Source organism: Leucopleurus acutus (assembly GCF_964270905.1).
Source record: "Leucopleurus acutus genome assembly, chromosome: 7".
Taxonomy (NCBI): Eukaryota; Metazoa; Chordata; class Mammalia; order Artiodactyla; family Delphinidae; genus Leucopleurus; species Leucopleurus acutus.
This window is the reverse complement of record NC_139150.1, coordinates 47,225,473-47,242,634: the sequence shown is the minus strand read 5'-3', so window position 1 is coordinate 47,242,634 and position 17,162 is coordinate 47,225,473. Positions and strand designations below refer to the sequence as shown.

General features: G+C 37.0%; 1 protein-coding gene across 1 annotated transcript in view; it reads left to right on the top strand.

The window, feature by feature from the left end:
* GDA (guanine deaminase) overlaps positions 1 to 16,619 on the top strand; it is a gene marked incomplete at both ends in the record, with an annotated part of 130,480 nt that extends 113,861 nt beyond the window's left edge. The window contains 4 exons of the mRNA XM_082842150.1: positions 4,665 to 4,811; positions 7,925 to 8,055; positions 15,765 to 15,792; positions 16,549 to 16,619. Of these exons, the coding sequence (XP_082698276.1) occupies positions 4,665 to 4,811; positions 7,925 to 8,055; positions 15,765 to 15,792; positions 16,549 to 16,619 (377 nt within the window). The remainder of the gene's footprint in view (positions 1 to 4,664; positions 4,812 to 7,924; positions 8,056 to 15,764; positions 15,793 to 16,548) is intronic.
* Between the last annotated feature and the right edge of the window lie 543 nt (positions 16,620 to 17,162).

Genomic DNA, 17,162 nt, shown 5'->3' with positions numbered 1-17,162 from the left:
AAACTATAAGACACTGATGAAAGAAATTAAAGATGATTCAAACAGATGGAGAGATATACCAAGTTCTTGGATTGCAGAATCAATATTGTGAAAATGACTCTACTACCCAAAGCAATCTACAGATTCAGTGCAATCCCTATCAAATTACCAATGGCATTTTTCACAGAACTAGAATAAAAAATTTCACAATTTGTATGGAAACACAAAATACCCAAATAGCCAAAGCAATCTTGAGAAACAAATCAGAGCTGGAGGAATCAGGCTCCCCATCTTCAGACTATAGTAGAAAGCTACAGTAATCAAGACAGTATGGTACTGGCACAAAAACAGAAATATAGATCAATGGAACATGATAGAAAGATAAATCCACACACATGTGGTCACCTTATCTTTGATATGGAAGGCAGGAATATACAATAGAGAAAAGACGGTCTCTTCAATAAGTGGTGCTGGGAATAGTGGACAGCTATATGTAAAAGAAAGAAATTAGAATACTTCCTAACACTATACAGAAAAATAAACTCAAAATGGATGAAAGACCTAAATGTAAGGCCAGAAAGTATAAAACTCTTAGAGGAAAACACAGGCAGAACACGCTATGACATAAATCAAAGCAAGATCCTTTTTGACCCACTTCCTAGAGTAATGGAAATAAAAACAAAAACAAACAAATGGGACCTAATGAAACTTACGAGCTTTTGTACAGCAAATGAAACCATAAACAAGATGAAAAGGCAACCCTGAGAATGGGAGAAAATTTTTGCAAACGAAGCAACTGACAAGGGATTAATCTCCAAAATATACAAGCAGCTCATGCAGCTCAATATAAAAAAAAAAAAAAACCCAAACAACTCAATCCAAAAACGGGCACAAGACCTAAATAGACATTTCTCCAAAGAAGATATACAGATTGCCAACAAACACATGAAAGGATGCTCAACATCACTAATCATTAAAGAAATGCAAATCAAAACCACAATGATGTATCACCTCACACCAGTCAGAATGGTCATCATCAAAAAATCTACAAACAGTAAATGCTGGAGAGGGTGTGGAGAAAAGGGAACCCTCTTGCACTGTTGGTGGGAATGTAAATTGATACAGCCACTATGGAGAAAAGTATGAGGGGGTCCTTAAAATATTAAAAATAGATCTACCGTATGACCCAGCAATCCCACTATTGGGCATATACCCTGAGAAAACCATAATTCAAAAAGAGTCATGTACCACAATGTTCATTGCAGCACTATTTACAATAGCCAGGACATGGAAGCAACCCTAGTGTCTGTTGACAGATGAATGGATAAAGAAGATGTGGCACATATATACAATGGAATATTACTCAGCCATAAAAAGAAACGAAATTGAGTTATTTGTAGTGAGGTGGATGGACCTAGCGTCTGTCATACAGTGTGAAGTCAGAAAGTGAAAAACAAATACCGTATGCTAACACATATATATGGAATCTAAAAAAAAAAAAATGGTTCTGAAGAACCTAGGGTAGGGGCAGGACAGGAATAAAGACGCAGATGTAGAGAATGGACTTGAGGACATGTGGGGGGGAAGGGTAAGCTGGGACAGAGTGAGAGAGTAGCATTGTTATATATACACTACCAAGTGTAAAATAGATAGCTAGTGGGAAGCAACTGCATAGCACAGGGAGATCAGCTCGGTGCTTTGTGACCACCTAGAGGGGTGGGATAAGGAGGGTTGGAGGGAGGCTTAAGAGGGAGGGGATATGGGGATATGTGTGTGCATATAGCTGATTTACTTTGTTGTACAGCAGAAACTAATATAACATTGTATAGCAATTATATTCCAATAAAGATGCTGAAGAAAAAAAAATTACTATAGCTAATAAAAGTTGTTTATTTACGTATTTGACAATAAGTAAATAAATGGGCTTTCTACCTCCATTTTCTTTATCACTAACTGAACACAGTTTATAGTTAACATTTGTTTGTTTATGTCTCTTTTCCTTCTCCTCCACTAGATAGTAAGCTCATGTGGAACCTGTAACTTTCATTTATGAGTGCTTAAATGAATCAGGCACAAAGAAGGTGCTTAGTAAATCTGTCAGTAAATGGATGAACGCATAAGATGAACACACACATGTAAAATTACTTCCTTTTATTTTTCTATTGCCCTCTTGCTCAAGTTTTTACTCTTATACAGTTTTCTTAGCTTCTTCTTGTAATAAATAATATCTTTATCTTGACTCTGGCAAGGAAGTGATAGTGCCACTCTTTTTCATGATAGTAGAGGTGGCATGGGGTTAGGGAACAGATTTTCTGAGAAACAGCACCCATTTTCTTCCCTCCACCATTCTCCCATGCAGTCTCTACCCTTTGGTCCTCATTCCCCAGCACTTATATTATTTAACTGGATTTTCTCAGCAACTGTTAAGATAAATGATGATATTTCTATTTTCTGAGAAAATTGAGCGTCATAAGTACTGAGTAACAATCAAAGGTCAACAAAGCAAAAACCAGTCCAAATCCACAGTTTAAAACCAGGTCGGTAAAATGTGGAAGTTCACCGTTTCTTTTTCCAGCCTATCACTCTGCCTCTTGTTACAGATAAAGTGCGGATTCTACCTACATTACATGTGCTGTGGAGGGAAGAAGAAGCCTCCCGGGCTTAGCTCACTGGGCAGGGCAGGGATCGGGAAGTTAGTATCATGCTGGAAATTCTTCGAAGAAAAGCTTGAGTCTTACACATATGGTTCTGACTAAATATCATCGTTTGTGTGGTCCAGGGTTCATTCTTTCATCTGCCCAGTATTGTTCCATGTTGGAAGCTACTTCATTAACAACATCCAGAAGAATAAAGGATGATTAAGTCATCTTATAAGTCAGCAACATAAGATGGCTCTCAAAATTTTCTCAGGAAATTACATAGCATTATTTCCTAATCTATCCTTATTCTTTGTAAATGGATAGTTCTGGTTAGATACTGAGGAAAAGACTACTTTCTGTCGTGTTTTATAAAACCTGTTTTTATAACTGCAAGTATTTAAATCTTCCATCTTCACACCATCCTAAGAGCATTGCTTTTGTTTTTCTGTTTCCTTCCACTCTTCACCCACATATTTTGAAATATATATTCAATCTTTACATATTTCCATACCATGTAGTGATAGCATTTTATTCTTTTAGACTGAACACTTTCTTTGTTCTGGTAGTAAAGAATCAGTAAACAAAGTATTTCAAAGCTTAATGTGCATTATTCCCAAATTGTATTTGTTTTCTTAGTTTGATGCTATGATAAAATGAAAGGCTAATTGATGGTTACTGTATATTAAAGTGGACTAACTAAGTCGATGAGTAAAAGTTGTCAAGGAACTGGATGATCTTCTGGCAATACTATTCTAGCTAAAGAAAAGTATTTAAAAAAAATCATACAAGTTTATCTAAAGACATGTAAGGCAGTTGAACATAAAATTAAACTGCAATCTAGGATTATTATTTAATAGGCTATTATTTTTTATCTTTGCAATATATATAGGCACTAACAATTATATATGTCTTCCTAGACATGACAGAAGGAACCCTTGAAATATAAAGTGTATTTTATAAGCTATAGATGTACTTTTCCTCTAATAAAACATGTAAACTTACTTGACATTTATACAAACTCATTAAATAACTTCTATATTCATTCTTGTCAAAGGTAGTATTTCAATTTAATTATGATTAGGGACTTATTTAAATCACTATAAAGATCTCATTCCTCATCTAATGATGCCAGGGACAAATATAAAGCTGTCTATATCAGCATTGCTCATTTATTACACCAATTTTCCAGAATATATAGGTCATTCTAAAAGCTCTCCCTGAAAAAAATATAAAGTAGCTTTTTAATTCTCAAAGTTCTCATCAGAATTAAAATAGGTCAAGTTTTTAGAGCATAGAGCTGTGAGATTATTTTTCATTATTTTTATTTATTTGAGTTTAGGGAATATTCCGAGATGTTTTTTCTCTTAGCTTTATTAAACATTTGGGCATTGTACTGGGTTGAACTGTGCTCGCCCTACCACCTCCCCAAAAAAGAGATGTCTACCAGGAACATGTAAGTGTAGCCTTATTTGGAATAAAGGTCTTTGCAGATGTAATTAAGGTAAGGATCTCAAGATGAAGTCATTCTGAATTAAGGTGAATCCAGTAACGAATGTCCTTATAAGAGACAGACAATGAGAGGTACATAAAGACACAGAGGGAAGAAGGCCATTTGAAGATGGAGGCAGACATTGGAGTTATACTGCCACAAGCCGAGGAACGCCAGGAGTTGCCAGAAACTGGACGAAACTAGAAAAGATTCTTCCCTAGAGCCTTTGTAGGGTTGGTGGCCCTGCCAACACTTTAAGACTTCTGCCCTCCAAAACTGTGTGAGAATGAATTTCTGCTGTTTTAAACTACCACATCTGTGGTAATTTGTTGCAGCAGCCCTAGAAAACTAATACAAGTATACATTTGATACTAACTGCAGGTTTTGAACTCCTTTAAATGTTAGTCTGTGTCTATTCTGTGTTTATAGATAAGATCTTTTCTTTGAAGTATATTAAAGAGTGAATATCTGTCATTAAAAACAGGAAAAATCCTATATACCTAACATTCCATTTATCTCATAAAGTTACTGTTTCGGCTTTATTTTATCTACCACAGATGTGGCTGGTGGTTATTCATCTTCCATGCTTGATGCAATCAGAAGAGCAGTGATGGTTTCCAACGTGCTTTCAGTTAATAAGATAAATGCGAAAAGCCTCACCCTCAAAGAGGTCTTCAGACTAGCTACCCTTGGAGGCAGCCAAGGTAATGAGCATTTTATTTCTCACACGATGTACATACAACCATGCCAATGTGTCCTTTGCTGCAGTGTGAAGGCTCGTGATAGTGGCATCAGCAGGCACCCCCATACTCATGATTGTTGCATCTCATATAATATAACCAAAACTTAGCAAGTAGTACATGTTCAAGCATGTGGTGGAGGCATCATTCTTTAAGCAAGTTCCCTGTTTTTGGCAGAAGAGATGTTCAGTATGCAATTATCATATTAATTGTTTTAATGGATACTTGCATTGGTCACATGCATACGAGTTCTTTAAAATAATCAGTTTTTTTCCACTGAGTCAAGTAACATGCTCTCTATTGGCTTAAGTAGTAGTAATAATAATAATGGCCAAGACTTATTGGGCCCTTACCATGTGATAGGCACTATGCACCATGCTTTATGGATGCTGTTATTGAATCCTCAGAACCACTATTAATTCCATTTTACCAACAAGGTACCTGAGTGAGGCTTACACACCTGTCAAGCTACAGTGTGCCATGATTTGAATCCAGAAAATCTGATGTGAGAGTGCAGGGTGTTACCCACCGCCTTCCACTGCAATATCTTCCTGTATAAATCCTGGCTTAGACGATGTATTTTGTTTATATACTTAAGTACACTAATTACCCAAGCCTCTTTCAAAGGAGAAAGATGGAGAAGTATAGTTGACTGATATGCAAATATTGTTCATCACCTTTTCCCAGTTCTCACATGTAACTGTATTTTTACTGAAAAAATAGAAAGTGGTAACTGTATTGCTCTCTGTCACTTTAAGTATTGTAGTATAATCTGGATGGATGATAGTGAACATATCATGAAACCTTCGGTAGTTAGTGACAAAAACATAGCTCTTAAGACAGGTATATATTTTTAATATATTTTAATATTTTTATATTTACGATATATACCCTAGATCTTATAAATGAAGTATGATGGAGGCCAGGGTATCCTGGGAAGAGAAACTTCCTGGCTCTTCTCTGAATGTTCTGGGCTATGATGAATGCCATAAAGAACATTTCAAGAAAGAAAGCAAAGGTCATGCGCTTTGCATTTCCCCCAGTCTTATGATTTCATTTTCTAAAGTTCCAAGTTTTAAAAGTTCTGTTCTTTAAACAAGTGTGACACTCCCTACCCCACCCCCGTTTTCACATCTGAGTTGTCCTACCATCTGATTTTCATGGTGTAAATGATTTGTATTTAAATAGTGCTTTTTTTATTCTAGGCCCTCTGTGAGTTGTTTCATCAGGATCCTGTATGCGACCAGGCCGGCATGGGGTGCTTACCAAATCATTTCTACCTTACCGTATAGCTTTCAAATCTATTTTCTGGGCCGCTGTTATGAAATTTCTTCTCAGCTTGTGTCTCTACAAGAGTCTGAGTGAATGAGATGAATGCATCCCTGTTTAAAGTTGGCATCTTCCCCGCTTTCCATTCACTCTCAAGATCAAGATGTGCATAAATCACCTTCACAGAGCCAACATTTGCTCCAAAGACAGTAAAACTGCATTTCCTAAAATGCATTTGAGTTGCTTACCAGCCCAGCTAGGCCTCTCTGAAATAATGTGAATTTAGATCAATTTACAATTCATTGACAGTAGTTGTGGTTTTTTTTGGTTAGTTCATACCTGAACTCCCCAGGTTCTAACAAACAGTCCAGTTAATTTATATATATATATAATACCATCAATTCCTGGCAAATGAACCTGGTTATCTGGCCTATTAAACACACAGTTTTATGTTGAATACAGTCATCAAAAACTCACGTTTGTCATGCTGTTTGTCAAGGGGAAAACGAAGTAGAGTGTAATCGATGAAGGAGGAGAAAAATTTCCAGTGATTTTCTCTTACATTCAGTTCTTCCCCCCACCATCAGTGGAAGTCACCTGACCACTTTTAACATTTCTAATTATGTTTGCACCTCTTTAAGAACTCTTTAGCTAAAAAAATCTTTTTCTTTTCTGAGAATAAAAGAGTTGCCCTTTAAATAACCATTTAAGAACAAGCAAGATTTCTAAATCTGTGCTTAGGGCATTGCCAAAAGACTTCTGGATATCCATACCTAGAAATGTAACGTAGTGGGTATTGTCTAACAGGAATATGGTGTCTAATATTTTCACATAGGACTGTATTCTGACAGTGCCAGAATACAGCAAATACATGTAAAAATTCAAGTAAGTAATGCTGCACTCCAGTTGACCTTTCTTTCATGCATGCTTCTATCTGGAACACTCTATCCAGATTCTGGCTTTAAGGAGCTTTAAATTCAATACCTTCATTGACCAGGAAAACCAACTACCCTCATCTTCTGAAACTAAACCATAAAAATGAGAGATGTTCTTCCTCGACATCCACTATTCACGGAATAGGAATTCTAGCTGGGAGATGGATCAAGTCAATAGACATTGTTGACCTATGCCCTATTTTAGAGAACCATTCTTCTCTGGCAACGAGAAAATCTTTAAGGTTACAGAGAAATTAGTCTGCTTTCAAAAGCACTGGGACTCTTGAGTTATGAAAATCTATTTACTTTCAGAAGTGAATTTTTTCTATTCAAAGGATTTAAACTAAGGAACTTAGGATGGATATGCCTGCATTGAAAAATATGCAAAAAGATAATTATTCTTTACTTACTTGAAGTTCATTTCACTGCCACAAAAATAGACCTTGTCAGCTATTTCACAGAACAACAACAAAAAAAACCAAAAAGGGCAAGGAAAGGAGTTGGAATGTTGGAAGGAGAATAGGAGAGAAAGAGAAAGATATTATGTCCATCATCATGTTTCTTAGAGAGGTGAATGGAAGTCACAGACCAGTTGGACTGTGAAGGGAACTGATAGAGCTGAAACAGAGAGACAACATCAGAATTACGATCATGGTGTTGAAGAGAACTCTTTTTATTCTCAGATTTTGCTTTCCCTGTGCTTACTCTGCCTTCTGTAAGTCGAAGTCTTGCGACCTATTGGGATGCTTCACTATTAAGATACTAATTTTTTTCTAGTGACACACTGGCAGATTCTGTCCTTGCAAATTGGGATATTTGCATGGTCCAATGGCTAAAAATACTAACTGTTTATTAATTTATTCCATCCTGTAGCCCTGGGGCTGGACAGACAGATTGGAAACTTTGAAGTGGGCAAGGAATTTGATGCCCTCCTGATCAACCCCAAAGCATCTGACTCTCCCATTGACCTGTTTTATGGGGATTTTGTTGGTGATATTTCTGAGGTACGTAAAAGGAAGTTGATCAAAAAGCATTAATTTCATGAACTAGTCAGTCATAACAGCTTCCCTATAGAAAAAACATAGACACTGAAACATTTATTGGAATGCAGGAGAATCTTATTAGGGAAGCTAGATCCTTTTTTTTTTAACATATTAATTCGAGTATCATTGCTTTACACTGATGTGTTAGCCGCTGCTGTATAACAAAGTGGATCAGCTATACGTATACATATATCCCCATATCCCCTCCCTCTTGCGTCTCCCTCCCACCCCTCTAGGTGGTCACAAAGCACAAGCTGATCTCCCTGTGCTATGTGGCTGCTTCCCACTACCTATCTATCCCATGCCTGGTAGTGTACACAAGTCACTGCCACTCTCTCACTTCGTCTCATCTTACCCCTCCCCCTCCCCGTGTCCTCAAGTCCATTCTCTACATCTGCGTCTCTGTTTCTGTCCTGCCCCTAGGTTCTTCAGAACCGTTTTTTTTTTTTTAGATTCCATATATATGTGTTAGCATATGGTATTTGTTTTTCTCTTTCTGACTTACTTCACTCTGTATGGCAGAGTCTAGGTCCATCCACCTCACTACTAATAACTCAATTTCGTTTCTTTTTATGGCTGATAATATTCCATTGTATATATGTGCCACATCTTCTTTATCCATTCATCTGTCAATGGACAAGTAGGTTGCTACCCTGTCCTGGCTGTTTTAAATAGTGCTGCAGTGAACATTGTGGTACATGACTCTTTTTGAATTATGGTTTTCTCTGGGTATATGCCCAGTAGTGGGATTGCTGGGTCATATGGTAGTTCTATTTTTAGTTTTTTAAGGAACCTCCACACTGTTCTCCATAGTGGCTGTATCAATTTACATTCCCATCAACAGTGCAAGAGGGTTCCCATTCTCCACACCCTCCCCACCATTTATTGTTTCTAGATTTTTTGATGATGCCCATTCTAGCGGGTGTGAGGTGATACCACATTGTAGTTTTGATTTGCATTTCTCTAATGATTAATGATGTGGAGTATCCTTTCAAATGTTTCTTGGCAATCTGTATATCTTTTTGGAAAAATGTCTATTTAGGTCTTCTGCCCATTTTTGGATTGGGTTTTTTTTTTGATATTGAGCTGCATGAGCTGCTTGTATATTGTGGAGATTAATCCTTTGTCAGTTGCTTTGTTTGCAAATATCTCCCACCGTAAGGGCTGTCTTTATGTCTTGGTTATGGTTTCCTTTGCTGTGCAAAAGCTTTTAAGTTTCATTAGGTCCCATTTGTTTATTCTTTTTAATCTCCATTTCTCTAGGAGGTGGGTCAAAATGGATCTTGCTGTGATTTGTCATAGAGTATTCTGCCTATGTTTTCCTCTAAGAGATTTATAGTGCCTGGCCTTATATTTAGGTCTTTAATCCATTTTGAGTTTATTTTTGTGTATGGTGTTAGGGAGTGATCTAATTTCATTCTTTTACATGTAGCTGTCCAGTTTTCCCAGCACCACTTATTGAAGAGGCTGTCTTTACTCCATTGTATATTCTTCTTCATCAGAGATAAGGTGACCATATGCGTGTTGATTTATCTCTGGGATTTCTGTTCTGTTCCATTAATCTGTATTTCTGTTTTTGTGCCACTACCATACTATCTTGATTACTGTAGCTTTGTAATATAGTCTGAAGTCAGGGAGCCTGATTCCTGCAGTTCCGTTTTTCTTTCTCAAGATTGCGTTGGCTATTCGGGGTCTCTTGTGTTTCCATACAAATTGTGAAATTTTTTGTTCTAGTGCTGTGAAAGATGCCACTGGTAGTTTGATAGGGATTGCATTGAATCTGTAGATTCCTTTGGGTAGTATAATCATTTTCACAATGTTGATTCTTCCAATCCAAGAACATGGGATATCTCTCCATCTGTTTGTATCATCTTTAATTTCTTTCATCAGTGTGTTATAGTTTTCTGCATACAGGTCTTTTGTCTCCTTAGGTAGATTTATTCGTAGATATTTTATTCCTTTTGTTGCAATGGTAAATGGGAGTGTTTCCTTAATTTCACTTTCAGATTTTTCATCATTAGTGTATAGGAATGCAAGAGATTTCTGTGCATTAATTTTGTATCCTGCTACTTTACCAAATTCATTGATTAGCTCTAGGAGTTATCTGGTGGCATCTTTAGGATTCTCTATGATAGTATCACGTCATCTGCAAACAGTGACAGTTTTACTTCTGTTCTGATTTGGATTCCTTTTATTTCTTTTTCTTTTCTGATTGCTGTGGCTAAAACTTCCAAAACTATGTTGAATAAGAGTGGTGAGAGTGGGCAACCTTGTCTTGTTCCTCATCTTAGTGGACATGGTTTCAGTTTTTCACCATTGAGAATGATGTTGGCTGTGGGTTTGTCATATATGGCCTTTATTATGTTGAGGTAAGTTCCCTCTATGTCTACTTTCTGGAGGGTTTTTATCATAAATGGGTGTTGAATTTTGTTGAAAACCTATTCTGCATCTATTATCATATGGTTTTTCTCCTTCAGTTTGTTAATATGGTGTATCACACTGATTGATTTGCATATATTGAGGAATCCTTGCATTCCTGGGATAAACCCCACTTGCTCATGGTGTGTGATCCTTTTAATATGCTGCTGGATTCTGTTTGCTAGTATTTTGTTGAGGATTTTTGCATCTGCATTCATCAGTGACATTGGCCTGTAGTTTTCTTTTTTTGTGGGATATTTGTCGGGTTTTGTATCAGGGTGTTGGTGGCCTCATAGAATGAATTTGGGAGTGTTCCTCCCTCTGCTATATTTTGGAAGAGTTTGAGAAGTAAGAGTGTTAGCTCTTCTCTAAATGTTTGATAGAATTTGCCTGTGAAGCCATCTGGTCCTGGGCTTTTGTTTGTTGGCAGATTTTTAATCACAGCTGCAATTTCAGTGCTCGTGGTTGGTCTGTTTATATTTTCTATTTATTCCTGGTTCAGCCCCGGAAAGTTGTGCTTTTCTAAGAAATTGTCCATTTCTTCCAGGTTGTCCACTTTATTGGCATATAGTTGCTTGTAGTAATCTCTCATGATCCTTTGTATTTCTGCAGTGTCAGTTGTTACTCCTGCTTTTTCATTTCTAATCCTGTTGATTTGAGTCTTCTCCCTTTTTTCTTGAGTCTGGCTAATGGTTTATCAGTTTCGTTTATCTTCTCAAAGAACCAGCTTTTAGTTTTATCTTTGCTATTTTTTGCTTCATTTCTTTTCCATTTATGTCTGATCTGATCTTTATGATTTCTTTCCTTCTGATAACTTTGGGGTTTTTTTGTTCTTCTTTCTCTAATTGCTTTAGGTGTAAGTTTAGGTTGTTAAATATTTGAGATTTTTTTTTTCCTGAGGTAGGACTGTATTGTTAAAAACTTCGCTCTCAGAACTGCTTTTGCTGCATCCCATAGGTTTTGGGTCGTCATGTTTCCATTGTCATTTGTTTCTAGGTATTTTTTGATTTCCTCTTTGATTTATTCAGTGATCTCTTGGTTATTTACTAGTGTATTGTTTAGCCTCCATGTGTTTGTATTTTTTACATTTTTTTTCCTTAATTGATATCTAGTCTTATAGCGTTGTGGTCAGAGAAAATACTTGATACTATTTCAATTTTCTTAAATTTACCAAGGCTTAATTTGCAAGCCAGGATATGATCTATCCTGGAGAATGTTCCATGAGCACTTGAGAAGAAAATGTATTCTGTTTTTTTGGATGGAATGTCATATAAATATCAATTAAGTCCATCTTGTTTATGTGTCATTTATAGCTTGTGTTTCCTTGTTTATTTTCATTTTGGATGAATTGTCCATTGGTGAAAGCGGGGTGTTACAGTCCCCTATTATTCTGTTACTGTCGATTTCCCCTTTTATGGCTGTTAGTATTTGCCTTATGTATTGAGGTGCTCCTCTGTTGGGTATATAAATATTTACAATTTTTATATCTTCTTCTTGCATTGATCCCTTGATTATTATGTAGTGTTCTTCCTTGTCTCTTGTAATAGTCTCTATTTTAAAGTCTATTTTATCTGATATGAGAATTGCTACTCCAGCTTTCTTTTGATTTCCATTTGCATGGATTATCTTTTTCTATCCCCTCACTTTCAGTGTGTATGTGTTTGTAGGTCTGAATTGGGTCTCTTGTAGACAGCATATACATGGATTTTGTTTTTGTATGCATTCAGCCAGTCTGTGTCTTTTGGTTGGAGCATTTAATCCATTTACATTTAAGGTAATTATCAATATGTATGTTCCTATTACCATTTTCTTAATTGTTTTTGGTTTGTTTTTGTAGGTCTCTTCCTTCTCTTGTGTTTCCTGCCTAGAGAAGTTCCTTTAGCATTTGTTGTGAAGCTGGTTTGGTGGTGCTGAATTCTCTTAGCTTCTGCTTGTCTGTAAAGGTTTTAATTTCTCCATTGAATCTGAATGAGATCCTTGCTGGGTAGAGTAATCTTGGTTGTAGGTTTTTCCCTTTCATCACTTTAAATATGTGCTGCCACTCACTTCTGGCTTGCAGAATTTCTGCTGAAAAATCAGCTTATGGGATTCCCTTGTATATTATTTGTTGCTTTTCCCTTGCTGTTTTTAATATTTTTTCTTTATATTTAATTTTTGATAGTTTGATTAATTTGTGTCTTGGTATGTTTCTCTTTGGATTTGTCCTGTATGGGACTGTCTGTGCTTCCTGGACTTGATTATTTCCTTTCCCATATCAGGGAAGTTTTCACCAGTAATCTCTTCAAATATTTTCTCAGTTCCTTGCTCTTTCTCTGGGACCCCTATAATTCGAATGTTGGTGCATTTAGTGTTGTCCCAGAGGTCTCTGAGACTGTCCTCGATTCTTTTCATTCTTTTTTCTTTACTCTGCGGTAGTTACTTCCACTGTTTTATCTTCCAGGTCATTTATCCGTTCTTCTGCCTCAGTTATTCTGCTATTGATTCCTTCTAGAGAATTCTTAATTTCATTTATTGTATTGTTCATCATTGTGTGTTTGCTCTTTCGTTCTTCTAGTTCCTTGTTAAATGTTTCTTGTACTTTCTCCATTCTATTTCCAAGATTTTGTATCATCTTCACTATCATTACTCTAAATTCTTCTTCAGGTAGACTGCCTATTTCCTCTTCATTTGTTTGGTCTCATGGGTTTTTACTTTGCTCCTTCATCTGCGTATTTCTCTGTCTTCTCATTTTGCTTAACTTACTGTGTTTGGGGTCCCCTTTTCTCAGGCTACAGGTTCATAGTTCTCGTTGTTTTTGATGTCTGCCCCCAGTGGGTAAGGTTTGTTCTGTGGTTTGTGTAGGCTTCCTGGTGGAGGGCACTGGTGCCTGTGTTCTGGTGGATGAGGCTGCATCTTGTCTTTCTGGTGGGCAGGACCGCGTCCAGTGGTGTGTTTTGGGTTGTTTGTGACCTTATTATGATTTTACGCAGCCTCTCTGCTGATGGGTGGGGTTGTGTTCCTTTCTTGCTAGTTGTTTGCATGGCGTGTCCAGCACTGCAGCTTGCTGGTTGTTGAATGGAGCTGGGTCTTAGCATTGAGACGGTGATCTCTGGGAGAGCTCTCACTGATTGATTATTATATGGGGCCAGGAGGTCTCTGGTGGTCCAATGTCCTGAACTTGGCTCTCCCACCTCCGAGACTCAGGCCTGACACCCGGCTGGAGCACCAGACCCTGTCAGCCACACGGCTGGAGTGCCTTCAGAGTTGGAGAAGCTGGCCTGCAGTGGCTCTCCTTCTGTGTTGCACATTAGAATCACCTGCTTCTTCCTTGTTTTGCCCCAAAGGCAGTGTTCCACAGAGAAAAACAGTCCCCTTGAAAATAGTCACAGCTTGAGATGGCTTTTTTTTTACTTTGTGCTTAGGTTTCATTTGCTCACAGTGGGTCATGTGCAGAGGCCTCGCACCCCGCTCTTCCTATTGGGGTTCCTAGTTTGGAATCTAGATCCTTTTAAGTTATTATAATTTCATGACAATAATGGTATTAAAGAAACACTTGTATTTTGAATATATTTGTATATTTGAAGGTATTTGGCTATAAGAAGCCATAATATAGCTACCACTTATTGAACACACTTGCTGTGTGCTAGATGGCATGGGATCAATGCATTATTTTTGTTTAATTATCAGAACAACTATTATGAGAGCCAGGTGCTATTAATATTACCATGTCGTTTATGGGGCAGTGAGGCTTAAGGGAGGCTAAATGGTTTACCTAAGAATTCATGGCTAGTAATTAGTAGACAGAGTTTGGATTCCATCCCAGGACTTTCTGACTTCTGGAGTCTGGGCTCTTGATCACAATGCTACATGGATTCTCTTAATTATAAGAAAATGAGTTTTTTTACTTTGTTCCTCTTATCATGTTTTTCTATGTATAAAATAAACTAGTTCTTACTTTAGTAACAATTCTTTTTTGAGACAGTTTTTCTTTAAAACTTAACTACTGCCATTTATAAATTGATCCATTTATGAGAGTAAATGTGATACTAAATGTAACATACTGAGGTTTTTTGAAGAAAGGGGCTGGATTATTTGAAGTTGATACCATTAGTTATTCACATATTACTTATTCTTTTACTTTTTTATTAGAGTGAGTTTCTGGGAATAGGGCTTAGACCCATTCATCCAGTCATTTTTCTTGTATTATACACCTCTTGAAATGTTTAAATTATTATATTAAATTCTTTTTTTTTTTTTTTTTTTTGCGGTGCGCGGGCCTCTCACTGTTGTGGCCTCTCCCGCTGCGGAGCACAGGCTCCGGACGCACAGGCTCAGCGGCCATGGCTCACGGGCCCAGCCGCTCCACAGCATGTGGGATCTTCCTGGACCGGAGCACGAACCCGTGTCCCCTGCATCAGCAGGCAGACTCTCAACCACTGCACCACCAGGGAAGCCCTAAATTAAATTCTTTAATTTTTGTTAACACTTTCCTCTGAAGATTTCAAGGTTCTATGTTAAGAACTTTCAGGCAATGGGAAACATTTGTTAATAGTCAGTACTTTTTTTTTTAGGCAAAAGACCATTTCTTTTTCATTAATAAAAGTCGATTTTGGGATGTTCAGTCGATGCCAACTTAGGTGAGACAGTGATTGTTAGCCATAGAAGCCAACTCCTATGAGTAGAGTTAGGTCTTTTGGGGCATACTTTAGCATTTTGACTTGGGATACTGGATTGTTGATGACAAATAAGTCTTCCCCTTTACCCTTTCTGCCCAACTCTGTTATTGGAATAGCCATCAGTGTATCCATTTCTGGGACCAAGTTCCAGCCAGGCTAATGTATACAACAGAGAGAAATACCTTTTAAATGGATGGATTACATGTCTTATCTCAAGACCTTTTTCAGGTTTAAATTCAAAATATTTTCACTGTAACTCTTTGATATGGAATGCAAGACTAAAGAAATTCACATGTGGAAATGCAAACAGACATTGATTAATCAAGATAGCATCTTTTATGTAAATATATAAATAAGTTTAGGCACTGAAATGTACAACTAACACATTTTTCTCCTCTGTGGGTTTAGCCATAATTTTGGTAATATATATATTTACAAAAGAAAAAAGTCTGTGCTTAGAAAAAAATAAAAACAGATTTTTGCCATTGAGAAATAAATTTATATTTCTGGATTTTGCCAACCACTGTTGGCTGTGAATTTGCTTTTCTAAATGCACGAAATATTCTTTCTCCTTCTTATTATTATTTTTCATTTTAGGCTATTATCCAGAAGTTCCTCTATCTAGGTAGGTATATATGTCTCTATGCTAAATAAAATCTTTCTTTGTCTCTTGGGTATGCTCTCTGCATTTATTGTACCATATGTTAAGCCTTATGTGTGATCATTTGCTTTGATTCATTATATTTTTTAACATTCCTTGGCATTGAGCCCATTTATGGCACAATATTTAAAGGCACTATTTGAAATGAATACGCTCCTCTAGAACATAGTCATAAATCCTAAACTGAGGAATGGCAGGCCAAGGAGAAGAGATCATCCTGTACCTTCTTCCTACACTCGTTCTGTAACCCCAAGTCTGCCCTAGCACATTGTATTTGTGATTGTGGTGGAGTCTTGCCACACATGCTTTTTAACGTACTCACATTCAATTCTATTCACTGAGAGAGAGAAATAAATAGTGCAGAAGATTCTACTCTTCCTCCCACTCCGTTGAGTGAGCTCTGAGTTCTGAGTTAATTTGGGGTGGGAGAGACACATGTGGTATTTCTTAAAAAAGCTCAGTTCTTGCAGGCCCTTCATCTCACCATGCTGCTTATGATTCTGGGGTGTAAAGATAAGTATTTCTTTTACACTTGGGGCTGGAAAAGGAAACCACTCACTTCAGCTGAAAGGACGGTGATTGGGGGTTGATTCAATTTTATGTGAATTCTGCTTTAGGCGTGTATTTCAGACTCTAATCCTCAAATTAGGTGCAGCGTCTTCTTTTGGTCATATCTACCTGTTCAGATTATAAACAATGATTCCTTGATTTTTCTTTCAGGAGATGACCGAAATATTGAAGAGGTGTATGTGGGTGGAAAGCAGGTGGTTCCCTTTTCGAGCTCAGTGTAAGACCCTCTGCATCTACGAGTTCTCCTGGGGTAACACAGTTCTGTGTTTTCTTGTGCCCAGGCGGAGTTAGGAAGTCAAAAACCAGTACCTTGTTCTTGGGATGACTATCTCCTTCTGTGTCTAGTTACAGTATTCACTTGACAAATCGTTCAAAGGAAGTTGCTCTAATTCTCAACTCTCTGGTTGGGAGGATTAAAAATTTCGCCTTTTTGAGCTGTTTAGATTTACTTTAAAGCTCAAACATAAGGGAATGTTATTACTGGTGGTGTTCTTATTATGAGATTTAAATAAAATCTATTTCACATTTGGACATGTGGAGAGAAAAGATATTCTTATAAGGTTAGATATTTTGAGCTAGTAAATGTGAAAATTAGAAAACAGAAAATGAAACAGTGAATATATTTTTGAGGGAGAAAAAATCAGACTATGAACACGCGTTGGAAAATGACTTCAGATTGTGTTTGAAAATTATATACTGAGCATACTAATTTAAAAAGAGAACTTGTTGAATTTTAAAATGTATTTCTCGATTGACCTTGTGTT